General features: G+C 35.6%; 2 protein-coding genes across 8 annotated transcripts in view; both read left to right on the top strand.

The window, feature by feature from the left end:
- Positions 1 to 21,604, top strand: part of LOC105812913 (serine/threonine-protein kinase WNK1) — a 149,322-nt gene that overhangs the window by 98,875 nt on the left and 28,843 nt on the right. For all 7 annotated transcript variants that reach the window (XM_012647471.1, XM_012647469.1, XM_012647466.1 and 4 more), the window contains exons 5-9: positions 2,003 to 2,091; positions 3,929 to 4,148; positions 5,150 to 5,483; positions 6,255 to 6,442; positions 14,770 to 14,853. In XM_012647471.1, the coding sequence (XP_012502925.1) occupies positions 2,003 to 2,091; positions 3,929 to 4,148; positions 5,150 to 5,483; positions 6,255 to 6,442; positions 14,770 to 14,853 (915 nt within the window). The remainder of the gene's footprint in view (positions 1 to 2,002; positions 2,092 to 3,928; positions 4,149 to 5,149; positions 5,484 to 6,254; positions 6,443 to 14,769; positions 14,854 to 21,604) is intronic.
- On the top strand, positions 11,139 to 12,523 carry LOC105812914 (serine/threonine-protein kinase WNK1). The gene has a single exon (XM_012647472.1). It carries the CDS (start codon positions 11,169 to 11,171, stop codon positions 12,471 to 12,473), a length of 1,305 nt encoding a protein of 434 aa, XP_012502926.1. The 5' UTR covers positions 11,139 to 11,168; the 3' UTR covers positions 12,474 to 12,523.

Genomic DNA, 21,604 nt, shown 5'->3' with positions numbered 1-21,604 from the left:
GCTACTTTTCTGTAACATTCATAACTGTCTTTATATGCAAAGGCCAACTATGTATGAGTGCCCAGTTCTACCAAAGAGCAGTCATTCAGATAATTTTTTTGTTAGTAGTGAATATTCTACAAACTTAATATACTGCATTTGAGATTCCATTATTTTTATAAATAACATTTTTAAAGTTTATGCAATTTTACATGTTTATTGTAGAAAACTAAAATCAAATATAAAACAAAATACATTTGTTCCTCAGCGTCGGTGGGGGATTGGTTCCAGGATCTTGACCTCCCATAGATACCAAAATGCAAGGGTGCTCTCAAGTCCCTGATATAAAATGGCCCATAGTATCTACATATTAAGCTATGCACATCCCCCGTATATTTTAAATTATCTCAAGATTACTTATAATACCTAATGCAGTGTAAAGGTATATAAATGCTGTATAAATAGTCATTATACTGTATTGTTTAAGGGATAATAATAAAAATCTGTACATGTTCAGTGCAGTTGCAATTTTTTTCCAAATATTTTCGATCTGCCATTGGTTGAATCCATGGGTGTGGAACCCATGGATGCAGAAGGCTGACTGTACTTAGTACTACCAGAGAACTTTTAGTATGTAGCATCCATTCTTTTTTCTTAAAGCAGTTCTTATTTTTTTAAAGTCTGTTTGAAATGCCAGCTTGCTCAATTAAAGCAGTCTTTTGCTTCAGCAGTATTATTTTCTTGTTTTCATTAAAACTATGTGAAGACACGAACAAAAGGGAAAAAACGTAGTTAGATTTGGAAAAATAAGATAGAGGAAAATATAAATAGTGATCTTTGTAGTCTTCCCAGAAACCTTTTAAGTATATGGGTTTAACTTTAGGTTCAGCCCTGCTACACGGTTTTTTTGGCTCTGAAGTTAGCCCTAGGAGTAGAATTCCCCAGATCAGGACTTTGGAATAATACAGCAAGTAATTGATGAGAATTATCCAACTTTGAATAAAACTATGGTATTTAAAGACTTCAGAGCTAATCATTTGATGTATTTCATTTAGATCTGTGAGAGATTACATACATCTCTGTGATTTAGTAGATTACTATATCTGTCACCAAGACTTTAAATGATTATCATTTATATATTTTCAGTAATTTTTTTCTGAACGCTTTCTTCTCCTCACTCCCTTTGTTTTATCTGTTTATAGACTTACAGTGCCCCTTCGGCGATATCTCAATGTAGCTACTTCAACTCTTGACCCATGTGGTCACTTAGATGGAGTGGGAATAGATAACTGTATTTTTTTGTTCTTATGTCTTGTATGTATTTTCTACACATTCCTGGAGACTTTATTTTTAGAGAATTTATACTTTATGAAGCTTTAAAACTATCACTGTGGTGCTGCTATACAGTATCACATATAAACTGGTGGTAATGAGTTTTCTTCCAAAATTAATTACAAAGCTTATCTTTCATATGGATCTGATATATTGCTTTTCATTTTATGTTTAATTTGTGCAAGCAATTTGCCCTTTAGTTTTCATGCCAAAATAATACAAATCCTCAACTCTTTCTGTACTAGTTGAGTTTGTTAAAGAGTACTGTAATAATATAATGGCTGCCAAACTAAGCATGTGAATTCATGCCCACACATAGGTTCAGTGTTTAAAATAGTGAAATACTGTACTGATTAATATGTTAGGGAACAAGGTTGAACAAAAGATCTTCTAAACCAATTAGAACATTTGGCCTTATTTTTAGCCAATAACTTCCTTTGCCTGAAACACAACAGAAGATATTAACACCAGCCTAAATTTTTCCATTGCCACATATGGAAGTAAGTGACAGCACTGTCAAACTGTTCCTTCCTTTTTTCTCGTGAGGGGCTGCATTGGCACTATCCAACTAAAAAAAAAAAGGCGGGATAGTAAGAAGGCAACCTATAAGGATCTTAATTGGAAATTTAAAAAACAAAGTTCAAAGGCCCTGCTTTCATTAATGTGTTTCTGGTTTTTTTATGGTTTTCAGGGGGTGAAGCCAGCCAGTTTTGACAAAGTAGCAATTCCTGAAGTGAAGGAAATTATTGAAGGATGCATACGGCAAAACAAAGATGAAAGGTAAGTTGCCTCTTTTGACCCTTATAATGCTTCAACAAAAATCTACACCATAATGTGCTCTGAGTACAACGCTCAATCTAAGGTGTATTTAATACTTATGGTTAATTTCTTCTCTATTTATGCTATGTAACATTTTTAAAAGCAAGATTCTGTCCATTGAGGTTATTCAGATCAGATATACTAGAACACTACAAAAATGGGGTTTTATAGAGTTTTAAGTAAACTAGAACCACCTTAAGGATAGCCACCACATTCCATGAGAACTACTTACATCAGCATGCGTCAGCATGATTTATAAAACTCGAAAGAGTTTAGTCTCTAGCACAACAAATCTGTTCCCCAATCCTTTACCCATTGAATTCTAAAAGGTGAAATAAAATCTTTACTTTTGAAAATCAGCTCAACTGTGCAGGTCTTGATTTGCTGTCATTATGCCAGAATTCAAGAAGAGCAAAACATCAAAATTCCTTTGAGTAAAAAGAGAAGACTTCGCCCAAGGCTTAGGAGGAGATTTGGCTTAGTCATTAGTACTAACAGAGGACTTTTCTCAGGAGTGGCAAGTATCTGATCTGCCATATAACTGATTCATCACCCTTTAGGCATGGCAAGGGTCCAGTGTCTGTTTTTGAAAAATAATGTAACTTTATGCCCCCACCACCACCATACCCTCCCCAAAAAGAAAAAGACCAGCTGGTACAAATGTAATTTGTAAATTGAGCATAATCTACAACCTGAAGATGAGAGCAATCAGGTATATTAACCAAATTAAAGAATTCCATAGCTCCACTTCTCCAATCTCATTCTTTTTATGACTTTGTTATTTGGAAGAGTTTAACATCATGGGCTTTAAGGCTTTTTAGTAGAAATTTAGTTTGAATTTCTATTTTTATATACACTGAGTTCTTAATCTCTTTAAGAACTTTTCCCTCCTATAAACAAAGGAATATTTGTTTTGAGTCTTAGAACACATTACACTGTTTCTTTTCTAGATGGAACAGTTTACTAGATTACTGGTATTTTGAAACCATTTTATCTACAAAAGATTGTTGAACAATCAGCTTTGTGCTTGCCTAGTACACAAATTGTTGAACAAGGAATTGAGAGAATTTATTGGGGATAAATAGAGGTTGCTGTGGTAGAAGGCACCTAACTAGAAATCAAAAGATATATTTTCCAGTTTTGATTCCACTATTTACAGCTTTTAACTATTAGCAAGATTCTCAACCTCTCTGAGCCTCCATTTGCTAATAATCAGGAAATGGTATCTCATTGGATGTTGGTCAAGGATCAGACAAGATCTTATATCTGAGGATATTTTTGTTATAAAATTCTATGTGAATGGTTACATGGTATTTTGAAGCTTTGATATTCTATGTATTACTTGCCATTACTAGTACACTATTTGTTAACAAGATTAGATCATTGAATTTAAAGATTATTACCATCAGCTCTTATTCATAACTGAGATTGTTACGTTCTGTAACATGGAGTAAAACTCTGTAATTACCACTTAAATGGAACAATATAAAAATGAGTTAGAGGCCAGGCGCGGTGGCTCACGCCTATAATCCTAGCACTCTGGGAGGCCGAGGCAGGAGGACTGCTTGAGCTCAGGAATTCAAGACCAGCTTGAGCAAGAGTGAGATCCTATCTCTAAAAAAAAATAATAATATAAAAAATTAAAAATGAAAAAATGAGTGAGAAACTTTCCTTTGTTTTTCTTTTCACATTTATTTTTTCTTCTTAGGAATAACAATAATCAGCCACATTTGAAAATTATCTTTTCAAACTAATAGTATATTAATTTTGTTCCTTTTCTTTTCATTCTCTTTGGAAGATATTCCATCAAAGACCTTTTGAACCATGCCTTCTTCCAGGAGGAAACAGGGGTACGGGTAGAATTAGCAGAAGAAGATGATGGAGAAAAGATAGCCATTAAATTATGGCTACGTATTGAAGATATTAAGAAATTAAAGGGAAAATACAAAGACAATGAAGCCATTGAATTTTCCTTTGACTTGGAGAGAGATGTCCCAGAAGATGTTGCTCAAGAAATGGTAAATTGACACTAATCAGCCATTTTAAAATTTATGTAGGTTTATGTCCGTTAATACTGTTGAGCAAAAATATGAAGTGGTATGTGTGGCATATTCCATTGGCACAGAATTGTGTTGGCCCCAGCTACCCTTTGAATAGTAGGATTTTCCTATGATTTTTATTTAACTCCTTTCTTTGTACTTTTTTGTGTTGTTTTTATAACGGATGTTGGATTTTGTAGTCATTTTTAAAGTTGTTTTTATTTGAGAGAAGATATATAGATACAGGGATGGATGGATGAGGTCGGTAGAGCTAGAATACATTCTGAAGTCATTTTGAAGGCCTATAAGGACTCCTAACTTGTATAAGCTTCTTCAGGTAGTTTGACAACTTATGTTTCTAAATATTGATTTATTAGCTTTTGCTCAGTTATCTGGATAAACCCTATAAATAGACATAGGATCATAAATTGTTTTTACTTTGAAGAGATTTTTCAAGATCAATTATTAGTAGGCGGGCTTCAGTGTATCATTATTTAAAGTATGTCTGAAAGATCACTTTTCCAAAAGGAAACTCTTCACCAATTTTAGACTTGCCACAGTACCTAAAATAGCTAATTATTATTATTATTATTATTTTATGGGGTAGGGGAGGTTGTTTAAACCTTTGCCTAGTGAAAGGAAGTAAAAGCAGCACACGTCAATGATGCTGGTTGTGTGTGAGAGGGAAATAGAGTGAATAGAATAGAATAGAAAACCTTACTTGGTTTAGGAACTGTGGTTTTAGGTGCCCCACTGTTCTGTTTGTTGTAAGGAGTAAAGGTATACTCACCCTGCCAGTTTCTAAAAGATGGTGAGAAAATGCACAGTGCAGACCAGTAAGTTTACAGTTTGGTTAAAACCAGTCCTGAGAGATTTCTTTCTTCCTCCTCTTCTCTACTTTTTTACAGTGCCTTTTTGTATTTTGGGGTTGTTTTCTTTCAATATACTATAGCTTCCTAATACACCCTTTTATCCTGTAGGTAGAGTCTGGGTATGTCTGTGAAGGTGATCACAAGACCATGGCTAAAGCTATCAAAGACAGAGTGTCATTAATTAAGAGGAAACGAGAGCAGCGGCAGTTGGTGCGAGAGGAGCAAGAAAAAAGAAAGCAGGAAGAGAGCAATCTCAAACAGCAGGTAGAACAACAATCCAGTGCATCCCAGACAGGAGTCAAGCAGCTTCCTTCTGCTAGCAGCGGTGTACCTGCTGCTTCCACCACTTCAGCTTCAGTTTCTACACAAGTAGAACCTGAAGAACCTGAGGCAGATCAACATCAACAATTGCAGTACCCGCAGCCTACTCTGTCTGTGTTATGTAAGTATTTTGGGAGGTGGACAAATATGCTAATGATGCTCCTAATTGACTTCTTATCTTGCTTATCATTTTGCACTGGCTTTTTGGTTTTGAATTATGAATCAAATGTATAATGAAAAACTTGAAATGGTTGTCATCTAGCTTCTCTTTAATCCTACGTCCAAGACTAATAGCACAGAACAGTGGGGCAGTGAGGAAATGTGATTAGGATATAAAATAATTTTACAGGCTGACTCCAACAACTTGGAAGTTCCAATTTATAGGTTTCTACTTTGCATAGTTTCTTAAAATAGAATTATAATGAAGAATGAACAAGTTAGCTATTTAAAATTGAACCCATTAATCTGGTCGAGCTCTTTTAGCAAAGCCGAACAGTGTACAGACCAAAAACTAATGAGAACACTAGTTATTGATGCTATTATGTGCTTAATATGAGAACCCCCTTGTCTGCATAGTTAAGACTTTGAAAGCTGGGCTTAAGGTTTACTTAATATTCCATTTTATTTCCATTACTCTTTAGGTGATAAGATTCTGTGATAGAGAATTTTTGAAAAAATAGTAAAACTTTTTTCCACATGGATTTCTCATTTAAATACAGAAATCTACTTAATATGATTACAGTTCATTTTTTATTTAGTTCAGGTTTGTGCAAAGAAATAACTGATTTACCCCAATGTAATGAGTCTAAAATGTGATGGGCAAATGTGAACCTCCTTTTTGTGATTTGTCTTTTCTGTTTTTTTGTGTGTGTGTGATCAATTTCTCCTTCAGCTGACGGGACGGTTGACAGTGGCCAGGGATCTTCTGTCTTCACAGAATCTCGAGTGAGCAGCCAACAGACAGTTTCATATGGTTCCCAACATGAACAGGCACATTCTACTGGCACAATCCCAGGGCATACAGCTTCTATTGCTCAAGCACAATCTCAGCCCCATGGGATATATCCATCCTCGAGTGTGGTAAGTAAATGTGTAAGAGAATGTGATACTGCAATGAGAGCCAAAAGGATAACCTGTTAAATTCAAATTCTTTCTACTATCCAAGTAGAAAATATAAATGGTATATTTCTAAAGGAAATAGGTTTATTATAGAATATAATTAGAGTAGTTCAGGCAGAGTGGGGTATACACATTAATGTGTGGGAATTAACATGCCTACATGAAGCATACTACATACAAGATTTAGACTAGTCTGTAGTTGAGTAAAGGTAATGCTCTCTTTAGCTACTTAAGAGTTGAAGCTGTTGAAATCAGCATAAGCTGGACATACAGATAATTCGGGGGTGGGGCAAGGAGAGTTCTTCAAAAGCCTAATTATTAAAATAATTACTAAGTATTTTCTGTAAGATTTCTTATTGTATAAAACACAGGTAAGACCTTCAAACCATTACAGAATGCTGCATGTTAGTACTCTAGAGTGAAGAAATCCTTTATTTGTATGACTGTTTAATTTAGCGCTTGTGTTTAGTTAATCATCAGTTGCTGTACGTGTTTCTGCCTTTAAAGTCTGCGTTGGACACAAGTTTCTTCCCCAGTATATGTTCATTTGCTTTTTCCCTTTATTTGGTATCTGTTTTATTACTGATTTATTTTCAGAATCAACTTATGGAGATTATTTCCTGAAATATTTTATGCTTGTGTATATGTACGCACACACACACACACACACACACACAGACAATACATTATTATTCTATGTTTTACATTAGCCACTCTCGCTTCTCATATAAAGAATGTTAAAGTAGATCATCAGATAATACCCCATTTCTTTTGTTGGCTCTTTGAAGTTTTGATAGGAAAATAAAATACATCATCTGCCTTAGAAAGGAATTAGAGAGTACGTGGTCACTGTATAGCACTTATATTTAGTGAGATCTTTAAGCAGACAGATTTTCCCCTCTTTCTCAGAAAGCTTTTAGTCTGAACTTTGCGGAATTCTTGCTCTTCATTTAGTGAAAATCTTTCCCTGTTAAGAAAATGCTTCTGCTTGCTCTGATCCTTTATCCTACAGCTTGGAATAAAAGATGTTCATTTGTTTCAGAATCCCTTGCTCAGTCTTGCTTGGGCTAGGTCTCAAGATGAATGTCCACAGTAACACAAGAAAAACTTGTACTCATTTTTTAACAACCTACTTTCTAACCTTTAAAATAATTGGGTAGAAGAACTTTATAAAGACAGCGTAGAAGATATAATTCTATCTTCTGACAAATATTATTTATTAGCATTTCTTATAAGTTGCTACTTTTGTTTTAATTGATTTTTTTCCTTGATCATAATTAGATTTTTTAAAAACTGTTTTTAGTTTCTTGGCATCATTCATCGCAGGATTATGAATGTTGAGAATCTTTTAGAAAAGGAAATGGAATGATTATCATGAAAATATTAAATATTTGAGCCATTAACATAGCTGTTTATTGATGTACTAAAAGCAGGCTGTTTCTTGCCTTTTAATGACAATATTCTATGAAGGTCTGAAAAATTATTAAATATTAAGGATTTTTAAAAATTTTATAATTCTGTTCCTGTTTCATTCCAGAAAGAACTTACTGTGGCTTATAATAATATACAAATTATAAGTGAAATTTTAAAAATTAGAATAAAAGAAAAACAAGGCTGGAGAAAAATGGAATGAGGGATGAAACTAAGTAACTATATGATGATGCCTATATACTTGCTACTGGTAGGCCACAAATTTGGCTCAAAGCATTCTAGGCAGCCAGTTTTCAAAAATAAAATGTAACTAGTTACATAGTTCACAATATCTAAAAAAGAATAAACTTGCTCAAGACACCCTTACAGTTTTAGACTGCTTATTAGCTGTATTAAACTCTTTCTGTTAAGGTTCTCCAAACTTTGTAAACCTAAGCAAAATCTCTGGTATGTCTGAAAAATTTTTGAAGTTACTCTTTAGAGAATCAAATTGAAGATATTTTTCCATTGACTCCATAAAGATAAAATGTTTCCTATATCCAGTTGTGAATTTCTTCTAGAAAGCTAAACTTTTTCCTAGTAAATAATGACTTTTTACCTTTGTAAATGAAGATCAGCAAGTATAAGAAATAAAATGCTGTGAGCCAACAACCTCTTTAGTCTGATGCCTTCTAAAATAGAAATGAGAATCATTTTCTGAGATTTCCGGAGCTCCTGCTAAATAATTCAATAGTAAAATCTTCTACATCTTATAATGTGCTTTAAACTAACAGAATTCATTCTTGTTTAATCTTTATGTTTGCCAAAACTATAAGGCAATATTCATTGTTTTCCCTGTCTGCTCCCTTCAGTCAATTTGTCATTCTTACACATACACTCATAACAGTTGGTGTTATTTCAGAATATTTAGGATGGTAATTGATCATTATTGTAAAAAACCTGTATTTGACCAACAGAATAGAGAGAATAGTTTTGATCTGCCAGGTGTCCTTTGGGGAGTTATATCTCTCCTTAAAAAAAAAAAATTGTGGAATTGGGATTGAATGGAACATTTCTTTATGCAACTATGCCCTGTTACCAGTTTGGTTGTTTTGTTTTCAAAGTACCATGTTTTTCATGTGTGTGTTTGTTTTTTGTTTAGCCTCATCGTGGCCGTAGCATGTTGGTTTGTGTTCCTCATCTTTCTGCCGCTCCCTCTCTGTCCCGCATCTCACCCAGTACTCCTTCCACCCCACCACCAGTGCTGTATGCACCTCTTTCTCCTTCCCTCTCTCGGACTGTCCCTGAGGAAAGTTTTGCCGAAAAGCTTTCTAAAGCATTGGAGAGCGTCCTGCCCATGCACTCTGCCTCTCAACGCAAGCGCCGACGCTCCAGCCTGCCTTCCCTCTTTGTCAGTACTGTATGTAACTGTAAACTTTCTGACAAATGAAAAATTATTACCAATGAATACATCCAGGCATCAAGAATTTTAATAAAAATTGAATAAAGAACAGGACTGAACTTGCTTTTAGGATACCTTTATTCCTACAGGAAACTTTGTAATGAGACTTTAAAGGGGAATAAAAAGCAAGGAAGTAATGAGAGAGAAGGCTTATGATGTCCTTGGCACATATCATGTGCCCAGTAAAATTTAGCTTTTATTATATCTTCCTGTCCCCCACTGACATAAAATCCTTGCATTTTCATATCCTAGTTAAAAAATGTGTATTTAATTTTAATCTCATTGTTGCCTTAAAGCAAGTTTTTCTGTCTGATACTCCTGTTAAAAAAAAGAAGAAGAAAATAAAAGCAAGTTTTTATCAAACATTACCCAAATAATGTTTTCTCCCCACTTTATTCTAAGGGGACACTAAGTGAAGCTGAATGAGCCCATTTCTTACCATAGTCAGCAACGAACAATCGAGAAGTCACAGTTGATTTTAATGTAATCATTCGTATGAAGTGATGTGTCAGCATGCTAAAAGGCTACTTAGTGTTCCTTCACGGAAGTATTTTTTTCTTATGTTGAATAGGATGGGGCCTTGGCTCTAATGAATGCATTAGATACATACATAGTGTGTATGACTTTGTTTGGCTCCATTGATATCCATAAAAGATCTGTATTTTAAAATTGTTTCAAGCACTGTGGGACCTTGCTGCTGCTTTTCCAGTTACAGAATATAGTTAACTTTCTGAACTAGCAAACCCAGAATTTTCAGATTTTTACTTAGGAGAATGATTAACTATACAATGTTTCATAGCTTTGGGACACACCATTAGTAAACAACAGTAAAATGAGCATTCTGATTCAAAATAGAAATCCTCTTTTAGTTTTTATGAAGAGTTGAGCCACATTGCTAACTTGATATAGGGATCATCCTTATTGAAAGAATGAAGCTGATCTCTTTTAAAAGGAAGTACATGATAGTGAAGTATTACATTTTGTATTATTTGCATTTGACAAGCTAGGTTTCTAAATTTAGAGTCTTAAAACTAGAACTGCTTTTGTTAACAAAAAATGCTGTTAAATCAAGTTGGCTATCATTTCTGTTGTCCCTTTCACCTGGTTTGAACACCAGATATCAGAATCAGAGAATTCATGGTTATTCAACACTTACCTAGAACCAGAAAAGTGGACATTTGGTGATTTGTCTTCTGTAACATGTTTCACATAGTAAAACTATTAATTGCATCTAGTTTGGGATAAACAGGAGAAACACATTATTGTCACTAGTCAAGTTGTATGCCTGTTACTGTCCACCAAAAAACTCTTCTGATTTCTAGTCAGAAGGCATCCTATTATTTGATAAGAAAATAACACTGGAGTCTCTAACACAGCACAGGATAATAAGAGTATAGAATATAGGAAGATTTAGTACAGTAGCTTAAATTAAAATATACTTACGTTATAGAAATAGTTGGGCTTTTATTGCCTTCTTTTAATTCTCACTCTTCCTTTAACTCTTTTTCCATTGATGTAATTTACATTACTTCTTAAAAGTGAACATATTAATTATGGGTAAAAAAAATTAATCACTTAGAAAGTTTAATTCTTCCATTTCTTTGAGAGAGGAATGTCGTGGGAAAGCAGCTCTAATCTAATGCAAAGAGTCCCACAGGTTGTTTTTTTTGGCCCTGGATGTATTTAATGGATTTTTACTATGCACATAATTTCTAAAAGCATTATTTCTTTATAGATTATAAATTTGGTGTAACCATTTCATAGGGTTACACAAAGCTACCCAGTTGTGCATGTCTGATGTAATTTCACATATGAATGTATGAATTACTTGTCTTATTCATGTTGATACAGCCTCAGTCCATGGCGCATCCGTTTGGGGGGACCCCAACATACCCAGAATCACAGATATTTTTCCCAACTATTCATGAACGTCCAGTTTCTTTTTCACCACCTCCCACCTGTCCACCGAAAGTAGCCATTTCCCAGCGGCGTAAGAGCACCTCCTTCCTGGAAGCCCAAACTCACCACTTCCAACCCCTGCTGAGGACTGTTGGCCAAAATCTTCTTCCACCTGGTGGCAGCCCAACAAACTGGACACCAGAGGCTGTAGTTATGTTGGGTACTACAGCCAGTAGAGTAACTACAGAGCCATGTGAGATTCAGGTCCATCCTATGTTTGAAACAACTCAACTTTACAATGACTATAGACCTGGACTAATATTTCCAGAAGAAGCTCACTATTTTATTCCTCAGGAAGCAGTATATCTAGCTGGGGTACATTACCAGGCCCAGGTGGCAGACCAGTATGAGAGCATTCCATACAACTCACAAGTACCGTCAAGTCCTATGAAACAGATACCTGAACAGAAGCCAGTACAAGGAGGCCCTGCCTCAAGTTCTGTCTTGGAATTGCCATCTGGACAGGCTTTTCTGGTAGGACACCTTCAGAATTTAAGATTAGATTCTGGATTGAGTCCAGGATCTCCCCTCTCTAGTATTTCTGCACCTATCAGTGTAGATGCTACACGTTTGAAATTTCACCCTGTCTTTGTTCCTCATTCTGCACCCGCTGTGTTAACTCATAGCAATGAGAGCAGAAGCAGCTCTGTGTTTGAATTTCACGTTCACACACCAAGCTCCTCTTCAGGAGAAGGAGGTGGAATTCTACCTCAACGTGCGTACCGAAATCGACAGGTTGCAGTGGACTTGAATCTGGAAGAACCGCCGCCTCAGTCAGTTGGATTACATGGCCACCTGCAGCCTGTGACTGAAGAACAGCATAATTACCATGCCCCAGAATTGACCGTTTCTGTGGTAGAGCCTTTTGGACAGAACTGGCCAATAGGAAGCCCAGAATATTCCAGTGATTCCTCACAAATCACTTCTTCAGACCCCAGTGATTTTCAGTCACCTCCCCCTACAGGGGGAGCAGCTGCATCTCTTGGCTCTGACGTCTCAGTACCCTTTATCCGTCTGCCTCAGACAGTGTTACAAGAATCCCCACTTTTCTTCTGTTTTCCCCAAGGAACTACATCTCAGCAGGTCTTAACTGCCTCATTTTCTTCAGGAGGATCTGCACTCCAACCACAGGTTATAGGAAAACTTCAACAATTCTTTTAAACTACCCTTCTATGAACTGTTACATTTAAATTTTCTCTCATTTCTCTGAATCATGGATTTATGAGGAATATTGTTTAATCTTATCAGTACAATTTCCCTATCTTTGGGGGAATTATAGACTACTTGTATTTAAAAACAAAACACAAGAAATTCTACCTGATTTTACCTATTCTATGTGTAAACCCTTGGAAAAGAGAACACAAAAACTAGGATTTTAGTCACTCATCAAAACCAGTGACTTCTGGCCCGGTGTGGTGGCTCACACCTGTAATCCCAGCACTTTGGGAGGCTGAGGAGGGAGGATCGCTTGAGGCCAGGAGTTCAAGACCAGCCTGGGCTACACAGCGAGACCTCGTCTCTACCAAAAAAAAAAAAATTTTTTTAAATGACTTCTATCCCTATGTATATTATAATATTTTCAACCAGTAGTGAAAATGTGAATGTCTATAATGTAAGATTGACTCAGCATTGAGTATTTAGGAATACTAATGTCAAGTATTACTTTCTGCCTTTAAACAAGTTTAAAAAAATATGTAAGGGATAACTTTTTTATTTTTTCCATAAAATGAAAAGAATGGAAAATAGGGAATACTTTTTTGGAATAGTGTTAAGAATTCATAGAATTTTTATTAATGTGGAAAGGTCTAAAAAGACAAAAAGGAAACATCTTAGGGATTTGCCTTTTTAAAATGGCATCAGTCAAACAAGTCAAAATTATTTGTATTATATCTGCAAATAAAATGTTAGTAAAATTAAGGACTGATTCTAATTTTTAGCAATTAACAATTTAATGGGTGGTGGGCTTAGTTTTTTAAGAATTTATAATATATATTACAAGCTAAGAGACATTAGACATCTCAGGCCTTGTTTTTTTTCCACAAAAAATTTAAATTTAGTTGTTTTTGTGTATGAACACATACACCCACCCTCATGCAAATAAAGTAATGTATAGAATAGAATTCAAGAAGTAGGGTCATCGTTGACTATTTCATACAATCTTTTAATATATTTTATCAAATGCATCTTATAAAATCTATATAGGAAACTATGCAATTGTATATTCAAGGCCTCATTCGGATATTCTAAATATTCCACTCTTTTATAACTTACTATGTGTTCTTCTTTCTGCTCTCTTCCTATGTACTTCCCCCATCAGGGGAATAACCCTGAAATGTGTATGAAGTATCCATTATTTAAAGTAGTATGAAGAAACAAAAAGATCAAGAAACTTGAAAAGACACTTCGTGGGCATGTGGTATACTCACATCAATATTCAAGTTGCAGCCCCTACCATAAATAATTAATGTATTACCAGCCATTCTTTTTTAAACTTTCCAAAGTAAGATTTCAAATACTAGGTAGTTAATTTACAGACATGCTGCAGAGGGAGTGAATACTTACAGTGATTGAGCTGCAGTGGAATGTGATATATCCCCGTAAGCTTCAGTGAACCCCTTCTAAACTGAAACGGACCAACAAAGGTGGTAGTCTTTTCATTTCCTTAACCTACATATAGTCCTGAATGTATTTCTCATTTTCTCATTTATTTTAATTTAGACTTCTTGATAACTGGAGCACGCTAGTCAGGGTTTCTCAAACTCAACACTGTTGACATTTGGTGTTGGATAATTCTTTGTTGTTGAGAGCTGTTCTGTGCATTGTAGAATATTTAGCAACATCTTTGGTCTATACCTCCTAGATGCTAGTGGCAACCATCTCCCCTAGTTGTGACAACCAGAAATGTGTCTACATATTGCCAAATGCCCCCTGGGGCTGGCAAAATTGCCCTTGGATGACAGGCATTGCTCTAGGTACATAGCAGTTGATAATAAGTTGATTTTTTAGATTTTTTTTTATAAACCTTGGCATTGTAAGTAGCAAAAATAGCCAAATTTGCATTATCAAATATCTTTTTTTCTTTAATTGTTCAGATAAAATTTTCACATTGGTAGTCTTACCACTTTTTTCCTGATTATTATATTTCCAGTAACAATTTATTATGAATCTGACTATTCTAGCCAGCTAAAATTATAGCCTGAGCAGCAATGGTAGGTTAGGTTTTAACTGTCAAGGGTTTTTACATGGGATGGGATCAAAAGATGTTCTGTGATAGGATCCTGCTGTAAACTTTTCTTACAGAAGATGCCCCAGAGGCATATACTGTATATAATCAAGCTAATGTTTCATTTTGATCAAGCAAACTCTCAGGAGCTTAAATATTGATTGCAAAAGCCTTACCTCTTATACACTTACTTTAGGCGTTCTCTAATTCGTCGTGTTCACTTCTTTCCTTCAGGCACAGGGGCAGAGCCAGGGTCAGCCGTCCTCAAGTAGCTTAACAGGGGTTTCATCTTCACAGTCCATACAGCATCCTCAACAGGTAAGAACAATGTGTTGCTGCTTTGTTTAGCAGTAGCCAAAACACTGGTGTACATCTTTTGTGAATTAGATTCCTGATGTAGATGGCTTGCTGAGTTTTTTATAGGAAAATTAAAAGGCATAACATTTCTTGTGTTCAGCAACATTTTAGAAGTTCTTATACTGCATGGGCACATAGTTTAGAAATTTAGAAAATCTTTCGTTTAATGTATTTTTGAACAATTTAGTAGATATTAAAATTTAAAAGAATCATTGTTACTGATATGTTATAATCTACCTACCTTCTTAAACAGATGATTTTACACATAATTTAACAGTACAAAGAACATCAGTTTGTTTCCACTTATGTTTATGACTTGTCCACATACGAGCATTTTGTCTTTACCTTCATTGTGCTTGCCTATAATGATCCTGTAGCCTTTTTAAATTCTAATCTGTGGGATGAGGTATCAGATTTTATCCTGACAAAGCCTAAGCACAACAATTTCAGCAACTTTTTTTGAAACAGAATCTTGCTCTGGTCACCCAGGCTTAGAGGCAGTGGTGTCATCATAACTCACTGCAACCTCAAACTCTGGGGCTCAAGCAATCCTCCTCCCTCAGCCTCCTGAGTAGCTGGGACTACAGGCACACATGACCACACTTGACTAATTTTTTCTAATTTTTGCAGAGACGGATCTCACTCTTGCTCAGGCTGGTCTCGAACTCCTGAGCTCAAGCTCCTGAGCTCAGAGCAATCCTCCTGCCTCAGCCTCCCAAAGTTCTAGGATTACAGGCATAAGCTACTACACCCAGCCTCAGGAACTCTTTTTTAATAAAAGAAAAGCTATCAGATTTATTTAACATGTATATACAGGAACCCCCTGAAAATGAGGATTCCTTCAGGAACATATTTTACAAATTTTTATTAACTTCTAATTTGAGAAGTTTGTTCCAGAAGGTTCAAGGAACTTAAGACATTAGTACAATCCTGATGTATTCAACAGTAAAACTGATAATTCTATAATTAAATATCTATAGTTCATTGCTGGCATTAGTTTATAGTAATTATTTGCATGGGAATAATGCTTTTTTGGCATAATTGAATATTTGTTAGCTGTTCTAAGTAAAATTTATAGTCACCATATGTGTAATACAAACTTCCTAATGAACTATTTCATTGATAGTTCCTCAAATATATTTTTCAACCACCAAATTATAAATTGGCTTCCGTTTATATTAATTGTGAAACAAAGCTTTTAATTCTTAATTACAAATGACCCTCTTCTAGTCCAGCATGTGGTCACGTAGTCATTTGATCGTGATTTAAGATGAGATGTTCCTCGTACAAAATAAAAATCAGTTTAAAGCATTTTGTACAGGCAGAATTGATTAGTTTGGTTATATATACATTCACCCAGTGATCAGCATTTCTATTTTGTGGAACTTAAGGGCTGGGAATTGTTATATACGTTGTCTGGCTCCTGCCCTTTCTTCCAAACAAATGTTTGAATTTATGTATAATTATGGTTAAATTCAGGTAGTCATATTTTTGCCAACCTTAACAAATTCTATTTTATTCTATTAACAGTTGCTAATTAGAATACAAATTACAGATCACATAAAACTGGTTGAGGATAAAAGTCCTGTCATGGGTAACAGTCTTCTAATTTGCTTATCTTTGTACATAGACTAACACCAGTAAACTGAGCAAATTTAAGTGTATGCTCTGTTTTTCCTTTTCCAAAGAAATTTGTTAAGTATCTTATAATTGGACATACGTATGTATACTTACTACTAAATGAAGAAGTAGTGAAACGAGCCATTGAGTTCAATAGCATATGAGTGTTGAAGAGAGCAGTACCATAAATGTCAGATTAAAAGAATTAGTTAACTCTTCTGGGAAAAAATATAGTTAAATACTCTACAGCACAAACAAAAATTAATTTCTGTTTCAGTGATGTTTTCATTTTAGATATTTTTATCGCATATGTTGAGTAGAATCATGAAACTGAACCCTCAATTTATGTAAGAAGTGTATGCAGTCTAGAATATTTAACTTTTCCAAGGTCACTTGGACAATAAGGGAGCTATATAACCAGAATTCAAGATTCCCAGAATAAAGTTCTGCAGGGACTTATAATTCTGCAGAGGTACCCCAGAAGCTACATTTGTTTGTTGTAGTTATTGAAATTCCACATTAAAAAGAAAGAAAGGTTTGAAACTTTTTGTACTATATGGATAGAGTTGGTTATTAGACATGATTTTTGTCTTATACACAGTCAGGTCCCAACCCCACCTCAGGGAACCCTATCTCTAGTTTTATTATAGTGAGGAAAGAAATGTACTTTAGATCCAGCAATCCCACTACTGGGGATTTACCCAAAGGAAAAAAAGACATCTGCACTCGAATGTTTATATGGCAGCACAATTCACAGTTGCAAAGATGTGGAAACAACTCACGTGCCCATCAATCCATGAGTCTATTAATAAAATGTGGTATATGTATGCTGTGGAGTACTGCTCAGCCATAAAAAACAGTGGCAAACTAACACCTCTTATATTATCCTGGATGGAGCTCGAGCCATTCTTCTAAGTGAAGTATCACAAGAATGGAAAAAACAAACACCGCATGTACTCACCATTAAATTGGTACTAATTGATCAACACTTAAGTGCACATATGGAAGTAATATTCACTGGGGATTGGGCAGGTGGGATGGGGGCAGAGGGAATGGGTAAATTCACACTTAATGCACTGTCCGGGGGATGGGCAGGCTTGTAGCTTTGAGTCGGGCTGTGCAAAGGCAATTTACGTGACCAAAGCCTTTGTGCCTCCGTAATATTCTGAAATTAAAAAAAAAAGGAAATGTACTTCAGCTGAAATTTACTTTATTTGTGGGTTTCTGAAACATAGTAAATGAGGGATTGCTTTTTTCATGTTTTTGTCAAGAGTCATTTATAGTAATCTGCTGTATTTTAATGGGGCACCAAAAATAATTCCTCCTACAGGAAAACTTTGTGGCCATAAAGTTGTGAACTACCCTACTAACTTAAGAATTTCTTCCATAAAAGTACCTGTAGAGTCTTGAGGTACAGACAGTATTCTTAGTTTTCTGTTCAGTGGAGCCTCATGAACATTTTTTATCAAGCACCCATGTCTACCACGTACTACACAGTCAGTAAAGGCTGTTTGAACTGGTTTCATGAGGCAAGTTTAGGCAAAGCATGATACCAAACTGCTACGATAAACCATCCCTGCCTGGCTGAATACTAGCCAGTGGGGTTGTGCACAGTAGATCACCACGTACTTTCGGCATACCTAGAGGTGCCACTTCCCCCTAAGTGCCCTAAGGTACAACTGGCATAGGTGCCTCTCAATTATCTTAAACAAAAAATGAGGGAATATATCCATAAAACTGCTCAGTTTTTTCCCCTAATTGAGTTCAGATATTGAACGTATACCAAGATGGTCAAGATATGACTACATTAAGGGATTTAAATAAAATAGTAAACACTTATAAATTCCTACAGAACAAATAGGGTAATAGCTAACATTATGTATAACGTACAAAGCACTTTATGTTTCCATTTAATCCTTATAAGACCTCTTTTAAGTATAGGTGCTAACGTTATTTCTGTTTTACTAATGGGAAAGCTGAGACCTGGAGAAGCTGAGTAACTTACCGAAACTTACAGCTTATGAGAGATAGGAATAGAATTTAAATCCAAATATGGTGACTCCACAGCTCACCATTTACCTACTACCCAATTGACTCAAAAAAAAAAAGGAGAGAGAGAAATTAACATCTCTCCCAAGCAGGAAGAGGGATATCAGGAATACTATGAAAGAGATGGCATTTGAACTGGATTCTGATTATAAGTTAGACTCAGATATAGAAATAAAGAATATTTCAGCACTCTGGGAGGCCAAAGTGGCTGAATCGTTTGAGCTCAGGAGTTTGAGACCAGCCTGAGCAAGAGTGAGATCCTGTCTCTACTAAAAAAAATAGATAGACATTAGCTGGACAGCTAAAAATATACATAGAAAAAATTAGTTGGGCATGGTGGCGCATGCCTGTAGTCCCAGCTACCCGGGAGGCTGAGGCAGGAGGATCTCTGGAGCCCAGGAGTTTGAAGTTGCTGTGAGTTAGGCTGATGCCATAGCACTCTAGCCCAGGCAACAGAGTGAAACAGTCTCAAAAAAAAAAAAAGAATATTTCAGGCCAAAAGAAGGAAAAAAGGGTAATGTGAGCAAGGCAGAAGGCACAAAGGTAGAAAACTATAGGATAAAAACAAAGGTACCTTTAGTTCACTTTAGCTAGAATGTAAATATGTGAGGGTATAAGTTCAGGAAATAGTTGATAGAGTCTAAATTTTGATGTGAGCATGGTTCCCAATTAATGAGGCTGGGGTGGGGACACGGGGATATGATTACCATATGCCCAAAAATAAAGTGGGGATTTTTCCTCAAATTTATCCTTTAGAAAAGAGAAGAATCACTGTGTATTCAGACCTTTAACAGGAGTCCCCAACTTTTTTGGCACCAGGGACCAGTTTCATGGAAGACAATTTTTCCACGATGGAGGGGTGGGAGGCAGGGGCGGAGCTGAGGTGATGATGCGTGGCCCGTTTCCTAAGAGGCTACGGGACAGTAGTAGGCTGAGGCCCAGGGGTTGGGGACCGCAGCTTTAACATACTCTGATGTTACAGGGCTCTCATTGTCTTTTATTTTGAACAACCAACAAAATGTTAATGAAATCACATATGACAGGTGAGAACAAATGTGCCTGCAAGGACCTTAAATAGTGTGGTTGGAAATCTGACAGGATTTTTTTTCTTAGAGCCAAGAAATTAAACGTAGATTTGGTCCTTACACTTGGGAATATGACTTTACTATTTCAAGTACTGTATGTCATCGTACACAATTTGTTTAAAGATCACTTTAAGAAGTTAATACAAAGGTTACATGGATGTAAACCTATAAGACAAATGCAAAAAAAAAATCCAACTATCCTAATAATATTCAAACAGGTGTTTGTCAGTGTAATTTTTACCTCAAGACACAACTTAGAGGGAAAGTGTTATGTTATACCAGAAACCTGCGAGAGCGTTTACAATATAGCTGCAGTGAAAATAAAGACACTGTCTAACATGTGAATAGTTTGGGGGCAAGGAGCAATATTTCTGAATTTATTTATGTAATATGCAATCTTGTTTAGGTGTTTAACAAGTTAGGTAACTGTGGATAGTTCATTCACATTTCTTAAAGTTTAAATATTAAAATATATTCAACTTGGTAAAAATGGTTTTCTGTTTTTTTTTAGTTCCTCTTTCTCAGTGGGAAAATGAAAAAATTGTCTTACATTCAGAGTTGCCTTCTAGATGTCTACATGTGATATATCTTAGTTGCTGAAAATAAATTTTATGTGATTCAATAGCCATTCATTCCTACTTTTTTAAAGTTAAAATACGAGTACGTTGAGAAAGAAGTAAGGAATAAATATAAGGAGAGCAAAAATATTATTTGCAGATTATCACCTAACAAAATCTAAGATGTTCATTAAGGTGGCCGGGTATATAATAGATATACCAGTAAAACAGCTTGTCTTTGTACAAGCGGTAACCAGTTAGTTGTGTTATATACCAGGACATATGTAAGAAGATATTGGTTACAACATTATGCTAAATAGCAAAATAAACAACCAAAATGTTTGTCATTAGGAGATTGATTCCATTGATAGATGAAATGAAAATTCCATGCTGTAGAACACTATTTATAGGATGGGCAAAAAAGGGAAAATATACCTGTATGTAAATGGCCACTTATACATAGAAGAAGTCCGTGAAGGTGGTACATGAAACCACTAATAGTGGTTGCCTCTGGAGAATAGGATTGATAAGGAGTATTCTCATTTAATTTTGTAATCTGATACATTGGTTTAAATTTTTATTACGAACAGGTGTTTTTTGTAGTAAAAAAATTTACATTAGTTAAGGTATTAGAGAGTTTTGAAAGTTAGTTATAAAGTTCAGATTTTGTTTAGCAGAAGGGAACATTAATTTAGGGTGACACTCATGTTTTCTTTGCTTAACTTACTACAAAATTTAGAATTTGGATATAATAAACGTGCCATGCTTTGCCCCACTTTGAGTCGAAAGACACTGTCCTTGTTTTCAAAAAGGGGAAACTTCCTTTTTGTAATAAAATGATAATCAGAGATATTACAGCTAGTAAACGATAAAGCTAAAATTTTAAACTACCTCCTGATTCCAAATCCAATGCTTTTCTCATTATTTCGTAGCTATAATTAGCGCTGTTCTTCAAGCACATTAATTATACAGTTGATAAACTAGGGTAAGGGAAAGAGATAAAAGGAAGAGACCAGATTTGTCTAATCTATTAATAGAAGCCAAAGTGAGAACTGATGCCAAGAAGTAGGGAAAGGGGGGTGAGAAGGAATGAACTATCTGGATATGTTATCTACTGACTTTGTAAGCACCTCACCTTAGGTTTGAAGTAAGGAAGTTGTTAGATTAAGAACCAGTGGTGGCCGGGCGCGGTGGCTCACGCCTATAATCCTAGCTCTCTGGGAGGCTGAGGCGGGAGGATTGTTTGAGCTCAGGAGTTCAAAACCAGCCTGAGGCAAGAGCGAGACCCCGTCTCTACTAAAAATATAAAGAAATTAATTGGACAACTAAAAATATATAGAAAAAATTAGCCGGGCATGGTGGTGCATGCCTGTAATCCCAGCTACTCGGGAGGCTGAGGCA

The sequence above is a fragment of the Propithecus coquereli genome, unplaced genomic scaffold (assembly GCF_000956105.1).
Source record: "Propithecus coquereli isolate 6110/MARCELLA unplaced genomic scaffold, Pcoq_1.0 Scaffold269, whole genome shotgun sequence".
NCBI lineage: Eukaryota > Metazoa > Chordata > Mammalia > Primates > Indriidae > Propithecus > Propithecus coquereli.
This window is presented reverse-complemented; position numbering and strand designations above follow the sequence as displayed.

What these genes read in the sequence shown, in the direction of transcription:
- LOC105812914 (XM_012647472.1), top strand. Translation starts at nt 11,169, where the DNA reads ATGTATGAATTACTTGTCTTATTCATGTTGATACAGCCTCAGTCCATG.